We start from the raw sequence: 16,266 nt of genomic DNA, 5'->3' as shown, positions 1-16,266 counted from the left end.
CCTCTGGCGGGAAAGGGTATAATGCTAATAACTTTTTTGAAATTAGCACTTTTCTATCTGGGTTAACCCACGCTTCATCACAAACATCATTTAATTCCTCTGATTCAGGAAAAACTACAGGTAGTTTTTTCACCCCCCACATAATACCCCTTTTTGTGGTACTTGCAGTATCCGAGATATGCAAAGCCTCCTTCATTGCCGTGATCATATAACGTGTGGCCCTACTTGAAAATACGTTTGTTTCATCACCGTCGACACTAGATTCAGTGTCTGTGTCTGGGTCTGTGTCGACCGACTGAGGTAAAGGGCGTTTTACAGCCCCTGACGGTGTGTGAGACGCCTGTGCAGGTACTAACTGGTTTGCCGGCTGTCTCATGTCGTCAACTGATTTTTGTAATGTGCTGACATTATCACGTAATTCCATAAACAAAGCCATCCATTCCGGTGTCGACTCCCTGGGGGGTGACATCACCATTATCGGCAATTGCTCCGCCTCCACACCAACATCGTCCTCATACATGTCGACACACACGTACCGACACACAGCAGACACACAGGGAATGCTCTTATCGAAGACAGGACCCCACTAGCCCTTTGGGGAGACAGAGGGAGAGTTTGCCAGCACACACCCAAGCGCTATAATATATATGGAAACAACCCTATATAAGTGTTGTTCCTTATAGCAGCTTAAATATATATCAAATATCGCCAAAAAATGCCCCCCCTCTCTATTTTACCCTGTTTCTGTAGTGCAGTGCAGGGGAGAGTCCTGGGAGCCTTCCTCACAGCGGAGCTGAGCAGGAAAATGGCGCTGTGTGCTGAGGAGAATAAGCCCCGCCCCCTATTTCGGCGGGCTTTTCTCCGGAGTTTTAGATAACTGGCATGGGTTAAATACATACATATAGCCTCAATGGCTATATGTGATGTATTCTTTTTGCCTGAAAGGTATTAAATATTGCTGCCCAGGGCGCCCCCAGCAGCGCCCTGCATCCTCCGTGACCGCTTGGTGTGAAGTGTGACACAACAATGGCGCACAGCTGCAGTGCTGTGCGCTACCTTTATGAAGACTGAAAAGCCTTCTGCCGCCTGGTTCCGGACCTTCAAACTTCAGCATCTGTAAGGGGGGTCGGCTGCGCGGCTCCGGGACGAACCCCAGGGCGAAACCTGTGTTCCGACTCCCTCTGGAGCTAATGGTGTCCAGTAGCCTAAGAATCCAATCCATCCTGCACGCAAGTGAGTTGAAATTCTCTCCCCTAAGTCCCTCGATGCAGTGAGCCTGTTGCCAGCAGGACTCACTGAAAATAATAAACCTAAAAAACTTTTTCTAAGCAGCTCTTTAAGAGAGCCACCTAGATTGCACCCTGCTCGGACGGGCACAAAAACCTAACTGAGGCTTGGAGGAGGGTCATAGGGGGAGGAGCCAGTACACACCACCTAATCCTAAAGCTTTATTTTTGTGCCCTGTCTCCTGCGGAGCCGCTATTCCCCATGGTCCTGACGGAGTCCCCAGCATCCACTTAGGACGTTAGAGAAATGATTGTTATTCAGGCACCAGGACTGCGTATCTCAAAATAAGGATGGACTACCAGACACCAGTTCTGCTGGTTGGGAAAAGATGTTATAACGCACGGTTAGGGCTGAGCCTTCTTCAGTAAACATTTCATTTTTAATGTTTCGGTTTTTAAAGACAATAATGTTGCCATACATGGGGCTGACAAGCCCACTCGAAAATACTTTCAATTGCATTATTATGGGTGAGAAAGAGTTAATGCACTGGCATGCAGGAAACATACCGGGCGCTTCTTTCAAGCAAAGCAAGAATGAATTGTTAGGGCGCACTGAAATCTGCAGAGATTAAGGGACATAAATAGAGTTTACAGTTAATCAGTGAGGATTTATCCGTCACCTTTGTGCCATCAGCACCCGTCACCATGTACTGGGGACATGAACGTTTCAGACAATTGCTAAAGTCAGGTCACTTGTTCCAACAGCTGCTATTCCAAACCTGGCAAACAGCGGGTGCGAGTGCAGGGGATTAACTGCTACATTTAGCAAATTACAGAACAAATACATTCAGATACAATAATTACACTGGTGAGATAGCCCCCTATACTGTCCATTACTTCTCAAAGAGGGAACCTTGGTGGTGGTGGTGGTGGTGGTAATGGTTATTGGCGGGTGGGGGCTATAATTATCTTTATACTATTTAACTGGCAGAAGAGGCCAATGCTACAGACTGTAGTAAAACATTGACAGGTACTTAAATGGGGTGTTTATTTAAATTATATATATTTTTTCCTACTTACCACACTATTAAATAAATATAGATATGCAAAACTAGCCATATTTACCTTAGACCTATGGAATAGTGCTGCCTTATTACACATGCTGTAACTCCACCCCGGACATTACAGCTACAGCAACAGACGTGTAGATCACAGAGCAACTCTAATGAGCAAGGCTTCAGGTGACCGTACAGTACTGAGCTAATGCTAACGCAGAGCCTGATTCAGAGGTGGGTGCCAAGCTCACGTTAGCACAGCTGGCCAATGTTTGTGATACAGTGTATGCGTCAGAGTGGCACTGAGCATGTGCGACGGTGTTTATAGTGTGGATTAGGATGCCAAGTCAATGACTGACAGATGGTGACCACTTGTGGGAAGTAACGGGGTTGTTGGGACGCAAATGCAGGCGTGTTAGGACCATTTTTTTACACAGTGGTTCTGACCCAGGCGTCTCACTTGCAACGGACATTCTGAGCAACCACAGGGGTACTCAGAGGTCCGATGGTGCGATCGATGTTCATCTGATGGTGCACCTTTGTGCAAGCAGCAGATGTAAGAAGCCAGTGGATGTGACATTTGCATATCTCAGACCCACTGCTTGCGAAGACGCAGCAGCTACACTATTAGCGTCCACCTCTGATTTAGGCCCATAGACCATTGTCTGACAAGTTACCACATCTAGGTATATGGGGCCTTATTAAATGTTCTACGCAAACCCGATGGCAGAAGGACTGTGCATGTGCAGGATGGGTCCTGCGTTGCTGCACACAGTGCCCCCTAAGCTCATTAGCGGACAGGGTGGTAGTGGCTTCAGGTAGCGTTCATAAACACAGGGGTTTACCTGGTGTACTAGGGGGTGCAGAGGCCAATGTCCGCATCTACAGATTTACTGGCCTGGCTACAGATCTGAGATGGCCATTCTCAGTAATCAGAGGGTAAGGCTGGGTACATAACAAAACTATGTGGTTCCCGGCCGAAGGGACAACCGATGTAACAATATATCGGTCAGCCATACACAATGAATGATATATGGCGCAGCCGAGTGATATATCGTTCATGGCCACATTTAGAATGCATGCTGTAGCCTGCCGGGTTATTACATCTGATATGCCAAACATCAAATTTGACGACTTCGCGTACAACCCGCAGGAGCGCATAATCACAGGTACACATTAGACAATGTGCCCAATATATTGTTCCGAGCTGCGTCGGAACGATATATCGGATGATATACATCGTCTGATGTGTACACAGTCTTACTCAGATGGCCGATGTTCTTACAAGGGATCTGATGCTGTGTTTTCAAACAGCAGTGGGTCGCAGAAGCTGGGAGGCGGCGGCTGCGATAAGTACACAAGATGTCTCCTGCAGTATTTACATATTTACATACAGCAGCTGCATCAGGCCCACAAAACGCTATTTTCACAAAAACATAGTTGCTAACATGTAGTGCTTACAATCTTTTTAACACCTCAAACCCTAATGTAACACATATCTGCATGTTTTACAGGGGTTACAAAGTGATTTTAGCAGGTTTATATTTTTATTTAGTTTCGTAATTGATTACTTACAGCAGTGATTAAATAATCTAGTTAGACTTTCAGCTCCTTGACTGTCCCTTATTTGTGTCTTATGTATCAATAAACATTTTCAACTTCCTAAACATACAATAGACTCTACCATGTGAATTATACATTTCATTTAATTGTACAGTGCATCCGGAAAGTATTCACAGCTCTTCCCTTTTTCCACATTTTGTTATGTTACAGCCTTACTCCAAAATGGAATAACTTCATTTTCCCCTTCAAAATTCTACACACAATACCCCATAATGACAACGTGAAAAAAAGTGTTTGAGATTTTTGCTAATTTATAAAAAAATAAAAAAAATGAAGAAATCACATGTACATAAGTATTCACAGCCTTTGCTCAATACTTTATTGATGCACCTTTAGCAGCAATTAAAGCCTCAAGTCTTTCTAAATATGATGCCACAGGCTTGGCACACCTATCTTTGGCCAGTTTCGCCCATTCCTCTTTGCAGCACCTCTAAAGCTCCATCAGGTTGGATGGGAAGCGTCGGTGCACAGCCATTTTCAGATCTCTCCAGAGATGTTCAATCGGATTCAAGTCTAGGCTCTGGCTGGGCCACTCAAGGATATTCACAGAGTTGTCCTGAAGCCACTCCTTTATATCTTGGCTGCGTGCTTAGGGTCGTTGTCCTGCTGAAAAATGAACCGTCGCCCCAGTCTGAGGTCAAGAGCGCTCTGGAGCAGGTTTTCATCCAGGATGTCTCAGTACATTGCTGCATTCATCTTTCCATCTTTCCTGACTAGTCTCCCAGTTCCTGCTGCTGAAAAACAACCCCACAGGATGATGCTGCCACCACCATGCTTCACTGTAGGGATGGTATTGGCCTGATGATGAGCGGTGCCTGGTTTCCTCCAAATATGACACCTGGCATTCACATCAAAGAGTTCAATCTTTGTCTCATCAGACCAGAGAATTTTGTTTCTCATTGTCTGAGAGTCCTTTAGGTGCTTTCTGGCAAACTCCAGGCGGGATGCCATGTGCTTTTTACTACGGAGTGGCTTCGTCTGGCCACTACACCATACAGGCCTGATTGGTGGATTGCTGCAGAGATGGTTGTCCTTCTGGTAGGCTTTTCTCTCTCCACAGAGGAATGCTGTAGCTCTGACAGAATGACCATCAGGTTCTTGGTCGCCTTCCTGACTAGAGCCCTTCTCCCCTGATTGCTCAGTTTAGACGGCCGGCCAGCTCTAGGAAGAGTCCTGGTGGTTCTGAACTTCTTCCATTTACGGATGATAGAGGCCACTGTGCTCACTGGGACCTTCAAAGCAGCAGATATTTTTCTGTACCCTTCCCCAGATTTGTGCCTCGAGACAATCCTGTCTTGGAGGTCTACAGACAATTCCTTTGACTTCATGCTTGGTTTGTGCTCAGACATGCACTGTTGTCAAGTGGGGGACCTTATATAGACAGGTGTGTGCCTTTCCAAATCATGTCCAATCAACTGAATTTACCACAGATTGACTCCAATTAAGTTGTAGGAACATCTCAAAGATGATCAGTGGAAACAGGATGCACCTGAGCTCAATTTTGAGCTTCATGGTAAAGGTTGTCAATACTTATGTACATGTGATTTCTTAGTTTTATATTTATAATAAATTTGCAAAAACCTCAAAACAAAACTTTTTTCACGTCGTCATTATTGGGTATTGTGAGTACAATTGTGAGGGGAAAAAATATATTTATTCCAGTTTGGGATAAGGCTGTAACATAATATTTGAAAAAAGTTAAGCGCTGTGAATACTTTCCGGATGCACTGTATATGAAGCAGGGTGCAGGAGAATACATGTAACAGGCAGCGCTATTACCCTACAGTACTTCCCTTCAATTTGAAATGGAACCAGGATAACAGAGAGATCTGCAGTTTTCTCAGCCCATACCTTTCCAATGGTAAGTTAAGTATAGGGACCTATCTACATTTAACCTGCTTTGTTGCAGCCGGAGTGGGAAAAAATAAGATTTTACTCACCGGTAAATCTATTTCTCGTAGTCCGTAGTGGATGCTGGGAACTCCGTAAGGACCATGGGGAATAGACGGGCTCCGCAGGAGACTGGGCACTCTAAAAGAAAGATTAGGTACTATCTGGTGTGCACTGGCTCCTCCCTCTATGCCCCTCCTCCAGACCTCAGTTAGGATACTGTGCCCGGAAGAGCTGACACAATAAGGAAGGATTTTGAATCCCGGGTAAGACTCATACCAGCCACACCAATCACACCGTATAACTCGTGATACTATACCCAGTTAACAGTATGAAATATAACTGAGCCTCTCAACAGATGGCTCAACAATAACCCTTTAGTTAGGCAATAACTATATACAAGTATTGCAGACAATCCGCACTTGGGATGGGCGCCCAGCATCCACTACGGACTACGAGAAATAGATTTACCGGTGAGTAAAATCTTATTTTCTCTGACGTCCTAGTGGATGCTGGGAACTCCGTAAGGACCATGGGGATTATACCAAAGCTCCCAAACGGGCGGGAGAGTGCGGATGACTCTGCAGCACCGAATGAGAGAACTCAAGGTCCTCCTCAGCCAGGGTATCAAATTTGTAGAATTTAGCAAACGTGTTTGCCCCTGACCAAGTTGCAGCTCGGCAAAGTTGTAAAGCCGAGACCCCTCGGGCAGCCGCCCAAGATGAGCCCACTTTCCTCGTGGAATGGGCTGTTACTGATTTAGTATGCGGCAATCCAGCCGCAGAATGCTCCAGCTGAATTGTGCTACAAATTCAGCGAGCAATAGTCTGCTTAGAAGCAGGAGCACCTATTTTGTTGGGTGCCTACAGGATAAAAAACGAGTCAGTTTTCCTGACTCCAGCCGTCCTGGAAATATACATTTTTAAGGCCCTGACTACGTCCAGTAACTTGGAATCTTCCAAGTCCCTAGTAGCCGCAGGCACTACAATAGGTTGGTTCAAGTGAAAAGCTGATACCACCTTAGGGAGAAACTGGGGACGAGTCCTCAATTCTGCCCTATCCATATGGAAAATCAGATAAGGACTTTTACATGACAAAGCCGCCAATTCTGACACACGCCTGGCCGAAGCCAAGGCCAATAACATGACCACTTTCCACGTGAGATATTTCAAATCCACAGTTTTAAGTGGCTCAAACCAATGTGATTTTAAGAAACTCAACACCACGTTGAGACCCCAAGGTGCCACAGAAGGCACAAAAAAGGGGCTGAATATGTAGCACTCCCTTTACAAATGTCTGAACTCCAGGCAGTGAAGCCAGTTCTTTCTGGAAGAAAATCGACAGAGCCAAAATCTGGACCTTAATGGAACCCAAATTTAGGCCCATAGTCACTCCTGACTGTAGGAAGTGCAGAAATCGACCCAGCTGAAATTCCTCTGTTGGGGCCTTCCTGGCCTCACACCACGCAACATATTTTCGCCAAATACGGTGATAATGGTTTGCGGTTACTTCTTTCCTGGCTTTTATCAGCGTAGGAATGACTTCCTCCGGAATGCCCTTTTGCTTTAGGATCCGGAATTCAACCGCCATGCCGTCCAACGCAGCCGCGGTAAGTCTTGGAACAGACAGGGCCCCTGCTGTAGCAGATCCTGTCTGAGCGGTAGAGGCCATGGGTCCTCTGATATTATTTCTTGAAGTTCTGGGTACCAAGCTCTTCTTGGCCCATCCGGAACCACGAGTATCGTTCTTACTCCTCGTTTTCTTATTATTCTCAGTACCTTTGGTATGAGAGGCAGAGGAGGGAATACATAAACCGACTGGTACACCCACGGTGTCACTAGAGCGTCCACAGCTATTGCCTGAGGGTCCCTTGACCTGGCGCAATATCTAGTTTTTTTGTTTAGGCGGGACGCCATCATGTCCACCTGTGGCCTTTCCCAACGGTTTACCAACAGTTGGAAGACTTCTGGATGAAGTCCCCACTCTCCCGGGTGTCGGTCGTGTCTGCTGAGGAAGTCTGCTTCCCAGTTGTCCACTCCCGGAATGAACACTGCTGACAGTGCTAAGACGTGATTTTCCGCCCATCGGAGAATCCTTGTGGCTTCTGCCATCGCCATCCTGCTTCTTGTGCCGCCCTGTCGGTTTACATGGGCGACTGCCGTAATATTGTCTGATTGGATCAGTACCGGCTGGTTTTGAAGCAGAGGCCTTGCCAGACTTAGGGCATTGTAAATGGCCCTCAGTTCCAGAATATTTATGTGTAGAGACGACTCCTGACTTGACCAAAGTCCTTGGAAATTTCTTCCCTGTGTGACTGCCCCCCAGCCTCGAATGCTGGCATCCGTGGTTACCAGGACCCAGTCCTGTATGCCGAATCTGCGGCCCTCTTGAAGATGAGCACTCTGCAGCCACCACAGTAGAGATACCCTGGTCCTTGGAGACAGGGTTATCAGCCGATGCATCTGAAGATGCGATTCCGACCACTTGTCCAAGAGGTCCCACTGAAAAGTTCTTGCATGGAACCTGCCGAATGGAATTTTGCTTCGTAAGAAGCTACCATTTTTCCCAGGACTCGTGTGCAGTGATGCACCGATACCTGTTTTGGTTTCAGGAGGTCTCTGACTAGAGATGACAGCTCCTTGGCTTTCTCCTGCGGGAGAAACACTTTTTTCTGTTCTGTGTCCAGAACCATCCCCAGGAACAGCAGGCGTGTGGTAGGAACCAGCTGTGACATTGGAATATATAGAATCCATCCGTGCTGTTGTAGCACTTCCCGAGATAGTTCTACTCCGACCAACAACTGCTCCATGGACCTCGCCTTTATAAGGAGATCGTCCGAGTACGGGATAATTAAAAACTCCCTTTTTTCGAAGGAGTATCATCATTTCTGCCATTACCTTGGTAAAGACCCTCGATGCCGTGGACAGTCCAAACGGCAGTGTTTGGAATTGGTAATGGCAATCCTGTACCACAAATCTGAGGTACTCCTGGTGAGGATGGTAAATGGGGACATGTAGGTAAGCATCCTTGATGTCCAGGGATACCATGTAATCCCCCTCCTCCAGGCTTGCAATAACCGCCCTGAGCGATTCCATCTTGAACTTGAATTTTTTTATGTATGTGTTCAAGGACTTCAAATTTAAAATGGATCTCACCGAACCGTCCTGTTTCGGTACCACAAACAGTGTGGAATAGTAACCCCGTCCTTGTTGAAGTAGGGGCACCTTGACTATCACCTGCTGGGAATACAGCTTGTGAATTGCCTCTAGCACAGCCTCCCTGCCTGAGGGAGTTGTCGGCAAGGCAGATTTGAGGAAACGGCGGGGGGGGAGACGCCTCGAATTCCAGCCTGTACCCCTGAGATACTACTTGAAGGATCCAGGGATCCACCTGTGAGCGAGCCCACTGATCGCTGAAATTTTTGAGGCGGCCCCCCACCGTACCTGGCTACGCCTGTGGAGCCCCCGCGTCATGCGGTGGACTCAGAGAAAGCGGGGGAAGAATTTTGATTCTGGGAACTGGCTGACTGGTGCAGCTTTTTCCCTCTTCCCTCGTCTCTGTGCAGAAAGGAAGCGCCTTTGACCCGCTTGCTTTTCTGAAGCCAAAAGGACTGTACCTGATAATACAGTGCTTTCTTAGGCTGTGAGGAAACCTGAGGTAAAATTTTGTCTTCCCAGCTTTTGCTGTGGATACGAGGTCCCAGAGACCATCCCCAAACAATTCCTCACCCTTATAAGGCTCTATGTGCCTTTTAAAGTCAGCATCACCTGTCCAGTGTCGGGTCTCTAATACCCTCCTGACAGAATGGACATTGCATTAATTCAGGATGCCAGCCGGCAAAATATCCCTCTGTGCATCCCTCATATATAAGACGACGTCTTATGTTCGCAAAATAGTATCCCTGTTTGACAGGGTTACAGACCACGCTGCAGCAGCACTATCTGCAGGTCTCAGTCTAGTACCTGAGTGTGTAAATACAGACTTCAGGATAGCCTCCTGCTTTTTATCAGCAGGTACCTTCAAAGTGGCCGTATCCTAAGACGGCAGTGCCACCTTTTTTGACAAACGTGTGAGCGCCTTATCCACCCTAGGGGATATCTCCCAGCGTAACTTATCCTCTGGCGGGAAAAGGTACGCCATCAGTAACTTTTTAGAAGTTACCAGTTTCTTATCGGGGGAACCCACGCTTTTTCACACTTCATTCACTCATTTGATGGGGGAACAAAACACTGCCTGCTTTTTCTCCCCAAACATAAAACCCTTTTTTAGTGGTACTTGGGTTAATGTCAGAAATGTGTAACACATTTTTTATTGCCGGGATCATGTAACGGATGTTCCTAGTGGATTGTGTATATGTCTCAACCTCGTCGACACTGGAGTCAGACTCCGCGTCAACATCTGTGTCTGCCATCTGAGGGAGCGGGTGTTTTTGAGCCCCTGATGGCCTTTGAGACGCCTGGGCAGGCGCGGGCTGAGAAGCCGGCTGTCCCATAGCTGTTACGTCATCCAGCCTTTTATGTAAGGAGTTGACACTGTCGGTTAATACCTTCCACCTATCCATCCACTCTGGTGTCGGCCCACAGGGGGCGACATCCCATTTATCGGCATCTGCTCCGCCTCCACATAAGCCTCCTCATCAAACATGTCGACACAGCCGTACCGACACACCGCACACACACAGGGAATGCTCTGACTGAGGACAGGACCCCACACAGCCCTTTGGGGAGACAGAGAGAGAGTATGCCAGCACACACCAGAGCGCTATATAATGTAGGGATAAACACTATCACTGAGTGAATTTTCCCCAATAGCTGCTTGTATAAACAATATTGCGCCTAAATTTAGTGCCCCCCCTCTCTTTTTAACCCTTTGAGCCTGAAAACTACAGGGGAGAGCCTGGGGAGCTGTCTTCCAGCTACACTGTGAAGAGAAAATGGCGCCAGTGTGCCGAGGGAGATAGCTCCGCCCCTTTTTCGCGGACTTTTCTCCCGCTTTTTTATGGATTCTGGCAGGGGTAATTATTACATATATAGCCTCTGGGGCTATATATTGTGATTATTTTGCCAGCCAAGGTGTTTTTATTGCTGCTCAGGGCGCCCCCCCCCCAGCGCCCTGCACCTTCAGTGACCGGAGTGTGAAGTGTGTATGAGGAGCAATGGCGCACAGCTGCAGTGCTGTGCGCTACCTTGGTGAAGACTGAAGTCTTCTGCCGCCGATTTTCCGGACCATCTTCATGCTTCTGGCTCTGTAAGGGGGACGGCGGCGCGGCTCCGGGAACGAACACCAAGGACGGGTCCTGCGGTCGATCCCTCTGGAGCTAATGGTGTCCAGTAGCCTAAGAAGCCCAAGCTAGCTGCAAGCAGGTAGGTTCGCTTCTTCTCCCCTTAGTCCCTCGTTGCAGTGAGCCTGTTGCCAGCAGGTCTCACTATAAAATAAAAAACCTAACATATACTTTCTTTCTAGGAGCTCAGGAGAGCCCCTAGTGTGCATCCAGCTCGGCCGGGCACAGAAATCTAACTGAGGTCTGGAGGAGGGGCATAGAGGGAGGAGCCAGTGCACACCAGATAGTACCTAATCTTTCTTTTAGAGTGCCCAGTCTCCTGCGGAGCCCGTCTATTCCCCATGGTCCTTACGGAGTTCCCAGCATCCACTAGGACGTCAGAGAAATAAGCAATGCAAGTAAACAATTACCAATAGGAAAGAAATGTGAACTGCTGTGGAAGAATGAATATGAAATATGAAATTGGATGGAAGGCATGGTAAAAAGCAAAATGTAACTGTACCAACAACCGGGGAAGAAGTTTATAGTACAACTACAGGTAACATGTGATATAAGAAGCCCCATAACAGTCCTAGGAAACCTACATTGCAGACAGGTTGGCAGAGCATGCTGGGAATTGTAGTTTAATAGCTCAGAAACCAAATGTTACCTACATGGTAATCTTACACATCTACTATTCTGTCATGGCCACAGATCAGCTTTGATATCAGTACACATATAGCCACAGCCATAAACAAAATGTACACCTTTTAGCAGAATGCAAGAACCTCTTTCTACTGCAACCCATAACTTATGTTACATTGGCCTACATAATCTTCTGCTTCCATCACAAAAATAGGATTCCAATTGTAATACTCCCCCTAACACTAGCCATACTCAGAGTGCCTGTGTGACCCTCTTGTTCCTGCAGTGATTTTATTCATGAGTCTGGAATCAGCAGGCCATAAATAGCTTGCTGAGAGAAAACACATTGCGAAGTATTACAAATAGTTTATACATACAGAGGAACAGTTTACAATATCTGCCAAAATGCACAACTACTGACAAATGCGTTGCCTTCTCGGGAAAGGAGACCACCTATGACTTGCGAAAGTTGATCCGGAAGGTACAAACTGAGGCAGCACAAAAGTCAGTAAATAGTGACATGAATGTGCTCTCATCAAGTTGAGGCCAATAGCCCCTTCACAGCGCACCAGGAGACAAACGCACTAATCGCCTTTCCCGCTGAAACTGTGCGTCTTATTCATATAAATAAAACAACTGGAAGAGATGAACCTTTTTTTGGGCTAAACTGCACTGATCAATTGGATGTGCGACGTTTGTATAGGTGTGTGCGCATATGAGTCTGAATCTGTAAACAAAGGGGCTAGTTCAGAAAGGACCACATCATGCATTTCCCCGATGTTTGAGTCCTGCGCATGTGCAGAACGGGTCCTGAGATTTCAGCGCAGATATGTGAACGCCTCTGCCTGAGTGACAGTCAGAGGCGCTTGCAGGGGAGGAGTTGTGGTGGCCGGTGTTGGGGAAAATGGAGGCGTGTCGCCCCATCCCCGTTTTCCAGGAGTGACGAGGACAAGGACTGCGTTGCGAGACGCAGTTTCCTTGGCCTCGCAAGTTGCCCTGCGACGGCATGGATGAGAAAACTGAAGCTTCCTCATCCTGCCGTCGCAGATTAACATTGTGACCGATGGTTGCAATGCTTATCTGAGTTGCGATCACATTACAAATGCAGGGAGGAGTCCTGCATTTTGCACTAGCAATCCTTAATGAGTCAGGCCCAAAGTACTACAATTCTTCTCACACCAAGTTCCATTGTGCTTCATCTACTCATTTGTACAGTTTTAAAACAAATTCCAGTGCGGTTAAAGTCACAGCCCAGCATCTCTTATACACTGAGTGTTGTTTCGCCAAAGCTGCTGTGAGTATAAGATGCAAACTGTAGAGAATACTACGGTACAGAGTGTGTCCATCGCACCGGGCATCTTGCGCCGTGTGGCACAGAAACGCTAGTTGTATGAGGAGACAACTGCATGACAATTGGCAGTAGTCAGTTTTACAACTGCAACACCATTTAAATACTTACAATAAAATATTTGTTAGACCAGTCACATGCTTTGTTGTTACACTTATGTATACGGCACCCAGACCGTGTATAGCACGGAGCCAGATGGGAGAGTACTCTACATCAGGCCTGGAGCTAGGCACGCACTGTGCCTGTACTGCTGGCCCTAATTAATGCCTAAAGCTCTCAATAGGGGAACAACACATTTTCTCTTTAAACAGTCCACCTGCTTACTGACTGGCTCCTGAATTCTAGTTCATTTTTTTACAAGGTTGCAGAGGACTAATAATAAACAGTAGATATAAGCCCCTAATACATTAATCTTCAGAAAATCTGTGAAAGTCCATTTATTTACCAGATCTTTCACCTGACCACCAGAGGGAGCAATATAAACAGATTACCATTATCTCTCTATTCACAGTAATAAAACATTGCAAAACTGTAAACGCTAGAAAAACAGGATTTAAAAAGGGCCTGTCCGGAAAATAAATCAAATGTGTGGTGCAATACATTAGAGTCTTAATTCAGACTTCCAGGGTGAAATGTGAAGTTCACATAAGTATTACTGTGAGCATTTATTTCCACATCCCACAGTGTAGGGAGAACATTGCTGATATGAAACATTCTGCATTCCTCTCATTGTAAAACAGACACACAAGATCCCAGAGAATCTCAGCAAGTCATTTTGATTGCTTAAGAGACTGTAACATCCCCAACATATCATGAGACTCTTGTTAGTGAGATCCTTGCAGTTCACCTCCAACCCCCGCAGTGACCTCCTTCCCAGAGCATCCTACATGTCATAAGCATACTCAGCAGTTGGAGGCGATGGTGTAAGACAGAAGGCAATGAAAGGAAAGGAGAGTACTCTAGGGGACAGTACCAAGTTCATTTTCACATTTTGTGGTCAATTCCTGTGATAAAGAATGTGTGCTGCCACAACACAACTTCAGCAAGAGGAAGTCGCTAGGCACCTACCATTCCGTTCAGTAATAAACCCTCCTGGTTGATAAATACAGATGAGCCCTCATACATCTAGCCTCAATATGCCGTGCAGCGCAAGATGCCTGGTGCAAATAATTAGCTAGAACCCAGGCAACTCCGCTAGTGCAAAGCACTTTTAGGTGTATTGGTCACAACATGATGTGACTAGGACACACTAAGAGACTGTGGGGGTCATTCTGACCCGTTCGCTCACTGCTTTTTATCGCAGCCGAGCGAACGGGTACCCACTGCGCATGCGCCGTAGTGCGCCGGCGCATGCCAGATGGCCGGAGGCCATAGCTGGGCTGTGATCGCCTCTGCCTGTTTGATAGGCAGAGGCGGTCGCTGGGCAGGAGGGGGCGGAATGGCGGCGTGTGGCCGCCATTTCATGGGCGCGGTCCGGCCAACGCAGGCGTGGCCGGACCGTGCGGGAACGGCCTGCATTGGCTGCGTGACGTCATACGCAGCTGCTGCGGGCCGCGGAGCGACGAGTAACTCCAGCCAGCACGCTAAAGCTGCGCTGGTCGGGAGTTACTCTTGAAGTGCAAAGGCATCGCCGCTGTGCAATGCCTTTGCACTTCTGCGGTGGGGGCCGGCACGGACATGCGGGGCGGGTTTAGCCCTGTGCTGGGCGTCCCCCCGCATGTCAGTGTGAATGATCGTAGCTATGCTAAATTTAGCACAGCTACGATCATCTCGGAATGACCCCCTGTGTTGGTTAACTTAATATGAAATACTCGCACATCTGTGCTCATAACGTTGCAACTAAGATGCATTTTCAGAAAAACCAATAGGCAAAAATAAAAAATGACACCTGGTGTTAGTAAAGTATCTCGGAAACTGGTGCGCTGAAAGGGACTGTTTGGTGCAACTACAGCAATGACGTATGAGGACACATCTGTAGATAAGTCCACTTAAAGATTGTAAAGTAAAAGGTGTGGGATGGGGTTAGAGATCGGAGAAATTCACCCCCCCCAATAAACTAATGCTGACTTTAAATTCTGTGAGATCCGGTTCAGTTCCTCATATTTATCTTAGCACCCGTTCCCACAGGGGACTTCCATGACCATATAACAAGAGTACGAGATGATATGGGAGGAACAGACATTTGAGCTATGAAGTCAGACAATAACTTTGTGCTACAGGGCAGTGTTTTCCAAACTCTGTTCTCAAAGCTGTTTAACAATCCAGGTTTTAAGGATAACCATGCTTGAGCACAGATCAAAGGTAATGAGGTACTACTTAAGTCACTTGTACCCAAGCATGAATACCTGCACAGTCAGGGTACCTTAAAGATGAAGATTGGAAAACTGGTAAGAAAAGCAATGGCACAGGCGTATGTTACACTAAATTTCACAGTTGTTTGGACTGATAATTACAATGCTAGTACAGCAAGTATTTCACTGTGTTCAATGGTCTATTTAGTGGTGTGCTCTACCATATTTTAACATACACATTTCATTTACTAACATTCTATAACAAGCATTACGCAGAGGGTACAGAAACGTGATGGCAATAGAGGTGATCTGTTTACAAGCAGACTAATAACTTGTGACTAACCATGCGGCAATGATGATGCACGTTCTTTCATCAGAAGGAATAGATTTTAGACATATATGTCTGTTTGTGTGTGTATATATTTAATATATATTTATATATTTTATTTTTAAAAACACACACAAACATGTATATATTTGCAAAACAGTGACACAACCTGTTCAACGACTTTGCATTAATATGAATGTGATGCGGGCACCTGTGAATGAGGAGGGGTTAATAGGATGTGCTCCTCAGGAAGCGGTGCCGCTCACATCCATGTCTCAAGAAAAGCAGAGAAGACCATTGTCACATGGGGTCCCTCAGGGGCGGTGTACCTGGAGGTTCCCTAGGGCTGTCATCTCCATCGATTGCCAGTCTGATTTGCTGGACGAAGTCGCCGGAGTAGACGCTACGCTCCTGCCAGATGTGTAGCAGCCTCTCCAATGGTTTCCGGCAGCCATCGTCTGCCTCACTGCATGACAATAATAGAGGGACACAGAAAAGATACAAGTGATATTAGCATTACAACTGTGTAATTCACCAAACCGCTACAAAGCAAGAAAAAAACAAACAAAACAAAAGGGGGTGGGGGTAGGTTATTGAAGA

The 16,266-nt window shown here is 46.7% G+C and overlaps 1 protein-coding gene across 1 annotated transcript in view; it reads right to left on the bottom strand.

Annotated features, from left to right (window-relative positions):
* The window catches only part of RPRD1B (regulation of nuclear pre-mRNA domain containing 1B), a 110,095-nt gene that overhangs the window by 43,737 nt on the left and 50,092 nt on the right, over positions 1-16,266 (bottom strand). Inside the window, exon 3 of the mRNA XM_063960375.1 lies at positions 15,996-16,132. Within this exon, the coding sequence (XP_063816445.1) occupies positions 15,996-16,132 (137 nt within the window). The remainder of the gene's footprint in view (positions 1-15,995; positions 16,133-16,266) is intronic.

This window comes from Pseudophryne corroboree, chromosome 3 (assembly GCF_028390025.1).
Source record: "Pseudophryne corroboree isolate aPseCor3 chromosome 3, aPseCor3.hap2, whole genome shotgun sequence".
Taxonomy (NCBI): Eukaryota; Metazoa; Chordata; class Amphibia; order Anura; family Myobatrachidae; genus Pseudophryne; species Pseudophryne corroboree.
The sequence above is the reverse complement of the archived record's forward strand: the minus strand, read 5'-3'. Positions and strand labels throughout refer to the sequence as shown.